Genomic DNA, 12,179 nt, shown 5'->3' on the forward strand with positions numbered 1-12,179 from the left:
AATTTCATTACTGAGTAGGGCATTTTAGTTGCCTTTGCATGAGTACATTACTAGGGATTGATATTAGCTTACACATAGTCGTTTGTAGTGTAAAGTTGTCTACTTAATATGTTAGTTGTTGCATATTGGAGAAGAAAAGAGAGTGATCACTTTATAAATATTGTGGAGTTACCCTAACAGTTAGTTCAGTCTTTTAATAGATTGATACTTGTAAGTAGATCGAACCCTCATAATTTTTGTTGGGTTGCCCAAGATATAAGACATAGGCGATATAATAAAAATTTCACATTTGAATTTGAAAAAAAATAAAAAATAAATAAAAAATTAAAAAAAGAAGCAAATTTAGTCAATTTAATTTTTTGGTATATAAACTTTTGCAATTTATTTAACATTCCATATCAACAATCAACATCTCAAAAAGTTTTTTAGTAGTATTAAATTTACTAATCTAACATATCTCAAAAATACAAATGGCAATAAACTAACAAAAGATATGCTAAGAAAAATATAACACATCTCACGCTTTAGGCTTAATTAATATGGGGAATCTCTTTAATTGGTGAGAATAAGATTTTTCTTTTTTTGAGATTTTTTCCAATTAATTTTGATAGTTTTCCTGATGAAATTGGGCAAAATTTAATTGGGCCACGTCGGATAATTGGTAGCTTACTGTTTAGGGTAAAATTACCCATGACAAATGGACCAATCCGGACCTGCCACGTGTCCACCACATGGGCCAATCAGCGTCCGCCACTTGTCACCCTAAGAGGTCCAACATGGACTAATCAGGTCACATCATGTGGCCCATTATTCGCCAACCTGGAAAACGGCCATCGCAGGCCCAATTCCCGAGGCAAGCCTAATCAGTCCTAGGTTTACCCAGAAAACCTAGTATTAGGCACGTACTTCGAGGCTATATAAACATGTCATTAGCCTCCATAAACAGGGGGAACACTCTCACCTAGAGAAGTCTAAACACATTGATCACTCCTCCCCTAGAGGAACCAGATCTCCCACCTTTACTTTCCGCATTTATTACTCCTCAAACAAGTACTAACTTGACCGTTGGAGGCGGAGCTCCCACCACAAGGAGTCTTCGTTGTTTTGCAGGTACAGGCGTCCGGTTCCAGTCTCGGAATTGTAACTCTCCCGCAGGATATCAGAAAACCCCGAAACATTTGGCGCCGTCTGTGGGGAGAGTACTTCTGAGATGGCATCCACGTCTGTACCGACTCCTAAAGAGAGGCGTCCCCTAGACGACCCTCAAGTTCAGTCGGACCATGATACTGAGGAAGAATTTGAAGTTGAAGCTCACACAGCTTCAGACGGGACCCTAAGGGCCCGACGCACCCGTCCTACAGAAAGGAGGGAACGAGAGGCTGGTCCCAATCGGCCAGCCGGCCCACCGCCCGAGACTCAGCAGGCGGCCGAAGGATCTGCTCCTATTACTAGGACAGAACTCATGACTCATGAGTACTTTCAAGGGAAAGATCCAAGAGCTTGTCAATAAAAAGGCGACTGCTCCACCAAAGGAACAGTCGGCCAGATTAAACAACTCCCAGTTGAAGTTACATGCGCCTCGCATGAAACTACTGGGTACAACCGGCAATATACCAGCCTCCGAGCATCCGGCCAACTACTGCAGGCGTCATACGGCCGAATGCAAAGAGTCAGACGGTCAAGCTTCTCCACCTAAGAGCTCGACGCACCCGTCCCATCGAAAGGAAGGAACGGGGAGACTGCCTGGCTGAATCTAGGAAACCAGTCGGCCCGCCGCCTAATCATCAACAGGCGGCCGAGGGATCTGCCCCTATCACCAGGAATGAACTCATGACCCTCATGAGTAGTCTCAAGGGGGAGATCCAAGACTTGATCAACCAAAGGGCGCTTGTTCCTACAAAGGAACAGCCGGCCAAATCAAACCACTCCCAGTTGAAGTTACATACGCCTAGCACGACACTCAATGGGTACATCCGGCAAAATATCAGCCTCCCATCATTCGGCCCGACAGCCAAGTACTACAAGCGTCGTACGATCGGATGCCAAGAGTCGTATGGATAGGCTTGTAAGCTATTATTAATTTTATTATCAAATCATTATTATGATATTGATTTTAAAATATAAAAAAAATAAATCATTATTATGATTTCATTATCATACGGCCACATGCGCCTAACTTACTGATTTTGTATGGCAAAGCTCCACCTAAGAGCCTTAGGTGGCAACCTACTACAAAATCTTAGCATTTGATATTATCAAGTGGCATAATTAGTATCGTAACTACCAGCCCACATCGCTATATACATAGCCGGCTCCCATGATGCTTGTCACGAACAGCTTCCTCGGTTGGTTGTTCTACATGTCTAGGAAGCCTGCTGTTTTTCCTTCGATAAAGGCCCGACTGTGAGTGCAGTAGTGGCATGCCAACGTCGAGCCTTTGAGCTTTTAGGCGGCAACCATAAGAGCAGCCCTCATTCTCGCATAAAAATCATTATTATGATATCATTATCATACGGCCACATGCGCCTAACTTACTGATTTTGTATGGCAAAGCTCCACCTAAGAGCCTTAGGTGGCAACCTACTACAAAATCTTAGCATTTGATATTATCAAGTGGCATAAGTAGTATCGTAACTACCAGCCCACATCGCTATATACATAGCCGGCTCCCATGATGCTTGTCACGAACAGCTTCCTCGGTCGGTTGTTCTACATGTCTAGGAAGCCTGCTGTTTTTCCTTCGATAAAGGCCCGACTGTGAGTGCAGTAGTGGCATGCCAACGTCGAGCCTTTGAGCTTTTAGGCGGCAACCATAAGAGCAGCCCTCATTCTCGCATAAACATCCGGCTCTATATGATGTTTTATCAAGGTACAGTCGCAAGGTTTTTGCTCAAAATATAATGCCAAGTATACTTGATACAAATGAGTTTGGTTCCAGCTTGTTCTTCCAAAAGCAAACAGCCAAAATACCCGCACATATAAAAATCTCTCGGCCTGCCGAGAGGAGTAGCGCTTGGCTCGTAGTAATATAATTGGCCATGAGAGTGAATGCTTTAACTTGTTCATGTGCTAGTCTCTTATTGTGAAAGCTGGGCATTGGCGTCTCGCCCAAGGAAGCAGGCGGCCAGATGACAGCCGGCCTAGTCCTAGCCACGAAGCATGACAAATCAGCTAGCCATGCTAATGTAGGCAACACCTAAATAGCCAGCCCAATCCGAGCCACCAAACAGCCGGATTGATCACTTCAAGAACAAGCAACTCAAAGGGCCGAGACGAATGAGTTCGTGTGTATGTAAAAAATAGGCAGCTAGGCAGCTGTATTTATGTATGGGAAGCATTGAAACCGGTTGTTTAGCCATCAAGTAAATCCAACAAACCACTTGTCTTTCATGAAAGCAGGCGACATCCACAGCGAACGCATCAAGCAATGCGTGAGGTGATATGGGTCTTCATGTTTTGTAATGAGGGCCGAGTCTTGAATCACTTTGGTCTAAATAATGCCCAACACGATCATAACATAATTAAAACAAGCGGCAAGTTGATCATACGGCATCATGTAGCCGAATAAAATTTTAAAAGTTAGCTCCATTGAGAAGAGCAGCTCGGCATCCTTACCAAAGCACCATGTAAGCTCAAAATGAGTGCCTTTTGAAATTTCATAGTATCATGGGTAAACATCAAGAATCAAACGACACATTGCTATTGTTTGTAAAGAAACAACCACCATGTGTATGCACGCAACAACAAGTCCCTTGTATGTCTATAGACAACCAGCCTAGTCCTAGCAACACAGCAAGGAGGCGGCTCTAAAACACATCCGGCTTGGCTGAGTTCAGATGGTCGAAGCATTCAAGAGCAGGCGGCATCTAGGTGTCGTAGCTCAAGCTAGCAGGGGGCACTTGCAACCAAAGAAGCTAGCCATAGTAAAACATGCGGCACATGAAACACAATTATCGTGCTAAGTTCAAATATCATGCTGAGATTTGACGTTGATGCTGGGTACGAGTACATGCCAAGTAGATGCTAAGCTATCCATTCGTCCAACCAAGTGTGTATCCATGTGTTTGAAGAGCCGCATGAAGTGATCATCCAAGCCAAATTTATGAGCCCAAGAGTATATAACTTGCTAAGTTAGGGAATCCTCATTGCTCTTATTTCAGCCGGCATTCAGTGCTCAGACGCTCAATAAAATCAAATAGTCGGCCACCCTTGTTAATGAAAACAGGCGGCCACAAGTGCTCTTCAAGACTCAAGCCCAGTCCCAGCTAGACTCACCTTAAACAACCGGCACTTGGTTGAAAGGGCATGAGCAAAAGTGGGTCTTCATACTTTTTAAATAGGGGTCGAGTCTTATGATCATTTTTGTCTAAATAATGCCAAGCACGTAAATAGCATGCGACCGGCACCATGCGCTAGTCACCTAGCTTTAGCCGGCATGTCCACTTCGATGGCACCTTCATTGGTCCTCACAAATAGGCTAGCAGGCGGACTCCTCAAACTCCAACCGGCACATCACGGCAGAACCAGCCGGCCTTTGAAATCATTGACAAAGTACAAGGTGGAGCATGGGCACCTATGATTAAAGCATCCGACAGTAGCACAAGCAAGGGGCGAAAGCCGTATGTTTGATAGACTCCTTGCTGAGTGGAAAACTGAAGATGAATTAGAAACACAAGCGGCATAATAAGCCACCTGTGAATATGCAAGCTATATACAAGTGGCTCGGCAATCGACATCATACAGCAGGCGGCATGCCAAATGATTATTGAAAACACCCCCTCGTATCTTGGTGCTATGAGAGAGCCAGCTCTCTTTGAACAACCAACAAAGGAGACCGGCACCATGCTTGGCCGGATGTGAAGCTTGAGCAGGCGGCATATAAAGCGTCGTAGCTCAAGCAGCCGGCCTCAAAACCCAAAGAGTAGTCGATTGCTTGTTCATTGCAAGCATGTGTGGGGCTAGACGCCTTGCATATCGTATAAAACCTGCCGCATGATTGTTCAGGAAGTCTCATCTTATGTGTGAGTTGTCACCATAAGCACATTATCATTATTATGATTGCAAAAAAAAAAAAAAAAAAAAATTGCCTAAGGTTAGTAAAACCGGCTGTTTAGGCGGCACCCTATTGAAGACCGTCTCCCTTCTGTTTAGGCGACACCTTACTGAAGACCGTCCACTTATTTGTGTGACAATCTATCAAGCAAGAGAGGCGGCATGAATAGTAGTTGGCCCCCTATACGACAAAGTCTCGAAGCTATGAAAGCAGTCGACCCTCATTAATTTCACTAAGGGGCTAAAGACCGGCAGAAAATGTGTGGGCCGAACAGCAAGGTCGCAAACCACATTAAAACAACTGTTCCCATTCGAAGAAAGTAGAGTCACCAATCCTCCATGGAAGGGAGCTAAGTCCTCCATGGAAGGGAACTAAGTGATCTATCTACTCTAACACTTGAAATTATTTCAATACTTGATACTAATTCAGAGGGGCATGTCGCCTGTACCTTTACAGTCGGCTACTCTCCATTGAGTATTTTACTCTATCTTCAGAGGGGCAGGTCGTCTGTACCTTTACAGTCGGCTACTCTCCATTGAGTATTTTACTCTATCTTCAGAGGGGCATGTCGTCTGTACCTTTACAGTCGGCTACTCTCCATTGAGTATTTACTCTATCTTCAGAGGGGCATGTCGTCTGTACCTTTACAGTCGGCTACTCTCCATTGAGTATTTTACTCTATCTTCAGAGGGGCATGTCGTCTGTACCTTTACAGTCGGCTACTCTCCATTGAGTATTTTACTCTATCTTCAGAGGGGCATGCCGTCTGTACCTTTACAGTCGGCTACTCTCCATTGAATATTTTACTCTTATCACCATAGGGGCATGCCGTCTGGACATATAGTCGGCTACTCTCCATAGAAGAGGGCCGACTGGTTCCAAACACACAGCCACCCCCCCTTATACTTAGCTAAAAAATATTAGGGCCTGGCCGACCCTGTGCCTAAACAGGCGGCTACCCTCCTCTTACTTAGCACCTACGTTCACCAAGAACTAACCAAGGCCACAAGCCGAATGATCAGTCCAGGCGCCAAGCCAACTGATCCAATCTTTAAACTAATACGACCTGTCCCAACATCATAGCAGGCGTCCGGCGGCATCCCTCCGGATGAAATTCGTCGCAGAGAGCAGCTCCCTTTTGGGTGGAACATTGCTCTATAAACTAATTACACGGCACCTATACGACTGTCCTCAAGGGCAACCACGTAGCCGTTTTTGAGACAAGGATAACTCTATCACTAACCAAACCAGTGGTAGCAGTTGACATCTGAGTCAGATGACCGCCTGTATTACTTGGGATAAATGCAGGGGGTACCTCTTGAGTTAATAGCCAACAAACATTGGCGAATCAAGGGGTCTAGCCGGCCTTCGCCGCCTGGTACCTCTACTTCTCAAGCAAGAGTGACGGCGACTGGGTAACACCAACGTTAACTCATAGTCACTCCCTCAAACGTGGTATGGAACCTAAAAGGTTTGAGTAGACCGCCTGTTTTTTGGCAAACAGGGGCACTCAAACCCCTATTCCTACTAGGTAACCACTCATTGGGTTAATAGCCAACAAACATTGGCGAATCAAGGGGATCAGCCGGCCTCCGCCGCCTGGTACCTCTACTACTCAAGCTAGAGTGTGACGGAGACTAAGTAACTCCTATGTTAACTTATAGTCACTCCCTCAAACTTAGTATGGAGCCTAAAAAGTATGAGTCGCCCACCTGTTTTTAGCAAACAGGGGCTCTCAACCACTACTCCTGCTAGGTTAACAACCTTTGAGTTAATAGCCAAGCAAAACTTGGCGAATCAAGGGGACTATCCGGCCCCCGCCGTCTGGTTTCCCTACCACTCAAACAAAATAGGCAGTGATTGACTAACCGCAAGGTTAACCAGTCGCCCTCCTTAGTACGGAACCTAAAAGGTATGAGGAGTCCGCCTGTTTTTTGGTAAACAGAGGTACTCGACCACTATTCTTACTAGGTTGGCTATACTTAAAAGCTTCCGTCTGTAACCCAACAGGCGTAGCTACTTTGGTTGGACGTCCTGTCTGACGCCTGCTTCTATGCAGCCACCAAAGCAGACGACCAGCCATCCCCTAACGAAATAAACTAAGTACCAAACTTAGTATATTGAATCAAAAGAGGCCAATGGCCGAATAATGCTAAACGCTTACCCCTTATGCAATAGTTGACAGTCCACCTGATCAGGGGCTATCTGCATAGTGGGGCAAAGAATCGGCATCTGTCTAGTTCGGCGGCAATCATTATTATGATTGATTAACTTTGAAAATGTCATACCGCCCAAGGTATCAAAATTTTCTAAGTTAATCAATTCCATCTCCCATTAGAACTAGACAAGATGCCGACCTAGCAAAGCTTCGAGGGTCTAACTTTCGAAAGGAGCAATCTCTCCTGGAAAGAGAAATAACTCCTTCCGAGGGGGAAATGTTTAGGGTAAAATTACCCATGACAAATGGACCAATCCGGACCTGCCACGTGTCCACCACATGGGCCAATCAGCGTCCGCCACTTGTCACCCTAAGAGGTCCAACATGGACTAATCAGGTCACATCATGTGGCCCATTATTCGCCAACCTGGAAAACGGCCATCGCAGGCCCAATTCCCGAGGCAAGCCTAATCAGTCCTAGGTTTACCCAGAAAACCTAGTATTAGGCACGTACTTCGAGGCTATATAAACATGTCATTAGCCTCCATAAACAGGGGGAACACTCTCACCTAGAGAAGTCTAAACACATTGATCACTCCTCCCCTAGAGGAACCAGATCTCCCACCTTTACTTTCCGCATTTATTACTCCTCAAACAAGTACTAACTTGACCGTTGGAGGCGGAGCTCCCACCACAAGGAGTCTTCGTTGTTTTGCAGGTACAGGCGCAAGGATACCAGTCCCGAAATTGTAACTCTCCCGCAGGACATCAGAAAACCCCGAAACACTTACCTGTAACAAAGGTTGAGTCATGTAAACAGGTGAGCTGTATTGAGTGTTCTTATTGTGACACGTGTTGACAGTCAAAGGATCTTTGAATTGAAGTGAAATCACAGGCAAAATCTTGGGCTGGCAAACTACATGTATATATCTTTAAACGCGTCTTATAATTTTGGGCTGCCAGTTTAATTAAGCACTATCATCAATTTTTCAAAGTATCATGCATGTATTCATGTGACTCAAGTTTGGTACGTACTCACATTTTTATTTTTATTTTTATTTTGATAAAAATATTATTGGCTGTTTTGCACTCTAATTTAAAGCAATGTGTATATTTTTCACTCTCATGTTAATACGTTATTCTTTTTCTTAACTCATTAATACACCCCCTTTTTGTTTGGGATATTATTATAAAAAGTTTTCAAAGTTTTTAATAGTCGAGTCTGACACTTGCACACGTATTTAAATCATATATGATAATATGAGTATTAAAATTTGAGTAATAGAGACAAAAAGTGAGGTTTCATTCTTGATCCAAATACCGGTTTGCATTATTTGAAGGAATAGCTCACTTAGTGTGGGGTTATTAACTTAAGACATTTGACTTCATCTTTATTGGATTAGGCAATATACTCATACTTGTACCTAACAGTCTTTCTATTAATTTTAAGAAAATATAGTAACTTTCCCTAGAAACAAAACCACTAACAAAAAAAATAACTCCAAACCACTCTTAGACCCTGTTCTTTTGAGCTGCTCTGTCTTGCTTTGCTCTACTGAAATATTCTCTGCTCTGCACTACTCTGCTCTGCCCTACTTAAATCTGCTCTGCAATGTGTTGGAAGTCCTTATTTGCTCTGCCGATATCTGCTCTGCTATGCTAATCCCTGTTCTGCCAAAAGTTCAAAAGAACAGGGCCTTAGTGTAAAACTCTAGAAATACAAAATAGGAAAATCTTAGACATTACCGCCACTGTGAAAACGGCTAAGGCAATAATAAAAGACACAAAGTGGAAGTCTATCTTTTAAAACCATTCAAAACAAGTCAACTTAAAAGTCAAACCAACAAAAGTAAAGTCAAACAAAGTCAACCTACAATTTGGAACCATTGTAAATAAAACACATCATATTCCTATAGAAACTAAGCATGATTCGCTCATGCCCACCATGAAAATGCTTCATCACCTGAAAAACTACTTTCTACTTGTCCCCACTACTCGCCATTAGAAATGGGTCGTTGTAGGGCCAAGGTAAAGACAAAGCCAAACAAACATACAACACACAATCAGCAATGCTGGGTAAATAAGCGTAACAAAACACACTAACATGATTTCATCCTATCATCACACAACTTACCTTGTTGCACCTGTAAACAAGCATACAAGACATTCAACACTTAACTAGACAAACACCAATGTCCGCTTTATTTTTGATTACGCATCAAACGGGTTTTCATCCAAATTCCTGCCCCAAATAAATTGAGGTAAACTACACCGGGAGCTAACCGGGTAGGCAAATGTCACATGAAGTGATTGGACGTCCTGCACATAAAATAAATAAAAATGAAAATACAACGTCTTGTACTCCCAGTAGAAGTTATGGTCAAATATAAAGTCGCATAACTCCCCCCATATGTTCATACTCAAGGTATATACGTTCCAAGAGTTTTGGTGCGTAATCTCTTTCACTTTACGTTGTTTACATATTATTATACTCGGTGATGACTCTCAAACCATAACACAACCAAACATTATAATTCATTCAAGCAATCAAACATACCAACTTAGTTCTTGAATAATTAGTGACCACATAAATTTAATTGTTGAACCCTTTTTAATTTACCTCGGTGTCAAAGACACCTTAAACGCATAATGTGCCGTAAATCCTATCCCTCAGTGTTAAATAACACCTTAAGTGCACATAGGCATCACAATATAATATATTCCTGTGTACTAAGACACTTAAATAGCTCCTCCCTCATGCTTATAGCATCAATAAAAATTATATGAACCATAATAAAATTTCCTTTTCATATTCCAAACCAAATTAAACATTTAGTTTAATTAAACATGCTCTTTATCATGCCAATAATAAAAGTGTGGTTCATAATCAACATGCCAACATAATTAATTTCCAATCACCAATTCATCACAAACAATTCATACATCACAAATCATTTACCAACATCAATCCAATCAGATTCCAACCAACACCTATCATGATACTACTTGGAATTAATTAAACAAATCCTAGCATGCTTCTACATATTCAAATAATTACCAAGTACGCGAACGTACCTTGAATATGATCTCAAAATCACCCGACTAAATAAAATCACTCACTTGAAAGTCTCCTACAAACCAAAATTACAAAGAGGCATTAATACCTATTCCACACAAATTTCTAGCAATATATACACTCTTTAAATCACTCATATTCCTCTAAAACAAGCTAAAATTTAATTTAAAACCCTTACTTTTATTCCCAATTAATGGGTAATTAAAAATCCTTTCAAGAAATATGATTATAGCTTATATATAAAAATTCCAGCTTTATTAAATCATCTAAAATTGTTGTAACTGTGTTTTAAAACACTTATTTCAATAATTTAAATCACCCATAAACAATTTCCATCGATATACATAAACTTAGAAACCTAGGGTTTATAATTTGGGGCTTTTTAATTCAAAATCAAATCTGAAAATTTATATACAAAATACTTATTATCAAACATCATAAAAATCATCACAAAACCCAAAACCAATAATTAGATCAAGGCTAGATTAGGATTAAAAACAAAAAAAGATTTTTTTTTTGTTCGACCACCAACAGCCACGACACACGGCTGGGCTGCTACCGCGCCCGCCGGTGTCGCCGCACCTACCGGCGTGCTCGATGGTGGCTGCGGTGACCGGCCGGTGGTATGTGGTGGTGGCCGGCGGTGGTGTGCGTGGGTGGTGATGAAACAAAATTAAAATTAAAATAAAAGGGAAGGGGAAAAATTAAGAGAAAAAGATAGAAAAATAAGAGGAGAGAGAAAGAGAGTTACCTTTGGGTATTCTCCACCTAGGGCAAAGTTAATTTGCCCATGTGATAATGGGTATTTATACTCCCTTTTCTAAAACCCTCTTAGACTTAAATTTCCTTTTTACCCTTAATGATCCCTTTCCTATTCAAACTAGTATTTTGACTTTCTGTATAAACTTATTGACCTTAAAATTTCCTTTTATATAAAAATATGCCCAAAGTTTCCAAATCATGAAATAAAATATTTTCAAGATTGTTAAATAATTAAAAATAAACTTTTAGTTAAAATAATTCTTTTTAATTGAATCATGGAGTAAGTTAGATGCAAAGAAGGTGAGTAGAGGTGCGATTTTAATGTGGTACTTATGGAATCGGAGAAACGAGATGATCTTCAATGGCAAGGAGGTTTACCACCCTGTTATTGTTGAGCGTACCCACCGCCTTGCGGCTGACAGCAGCTCTTACATGAAGAGGATATACAGAGGGATCAAAAGGCATCCATGGCGCAACTCCAAAGTTTGGAAAGCACCACCGAAATGCATTATCAAGCTCAATTGTGATGCTTCGTTGGGTGTTGAAGGTTGGGTAGGAATGGGGGTGATTGCTAGAGACTGGAAGGGGGACACCCTTTTTGCTGTGACCAGGAGAGTGAGAGCCCATTGGTCTCCAATTATTGCAGAAGGGAAAGCGATTGAGTTAGCATTACAAATTGCAAAGCGCTATGGCTTGACAGAGATTATAATCGAATCGGATAGCCAAGTCCTCCCGCTTATCCAAAGCATCGATCTTCTTCATGGACCTTGATGCAATTTTAGAGGAGACTTTATCTTCTTGTCTTTCTTTTTCTTTTGTTGTTTGGTGTCATGTTAAACATGATGGAAATGTTGTAGCTCATAACTTAGCCCATTTAACGCCTTTTGGTGTTGATTAGGTTTGGGAAAACCACGTCCCTTGTGAGGTTTCTCCCTATGTCTTAATGGACAAATTATCAATATCAATATAAGGCACCTACAACGTTTTCTCAAAAGAAAAAAAAAATTCTTTTTAAATTAATGGAACACCATAAATAATTCATTTCGAATTATTTAAATACTTTAAGAAATACTTATTTAAATTAAATACGTATAAAAATACGGGATATTACACTTAGCCTCCTAGAAGGA

At 41.6% G+C, this 12,179-nt stretch overlaps 1 protein-coding gene across 1 annotated transcript; it reads left to right on the forward strand.

Annotated features, from left to right (window-relative positions):
- The first annotated feature begins 11,370 nt into the window (after nucleotides 1-11,370).
- On the forward strand, nucleotides 11,371-11,820 carry LOC110718997. The gene has a single exon (XM_021897930.1). It carries the CDS (start codon nucleotides 11,371-11,373, stop codon nucleotides 11,818-11,820), a length of 450 nt encoding a protein of 149 aa, XP_021753622.1.
- Nucleotides 11,821-12,179: the final 359 nt, after the last annotated feature.

The sequence above is a fragment of the Chenopodium quinoa genome, unplaced genomic scaffold (genome assembly GCF_001683475.1).
Source record: "Chenopodium quinoa cultivar QQ74 unplaced genomic scaffold, ASM168347v1, whole genome shotgun sequence".
NCBI classification, from domain to species: Eukaryota; Viridiplantae; Streptophyta; class Magnoliopsida; order Caryophyllales; family Amaranthaceae; genus Chenopodium; species Chenopodium quinoa.

What these genes read in the sequence shown, in the direction of transcription:
- LOC110718997 (XM_021897930.1), top strand. Translation starts at nt 11,371, where the DNA reads ATGTGGTACTTATGGAATCGGAGAAACGAGATGATCTTCAATGGCAAG.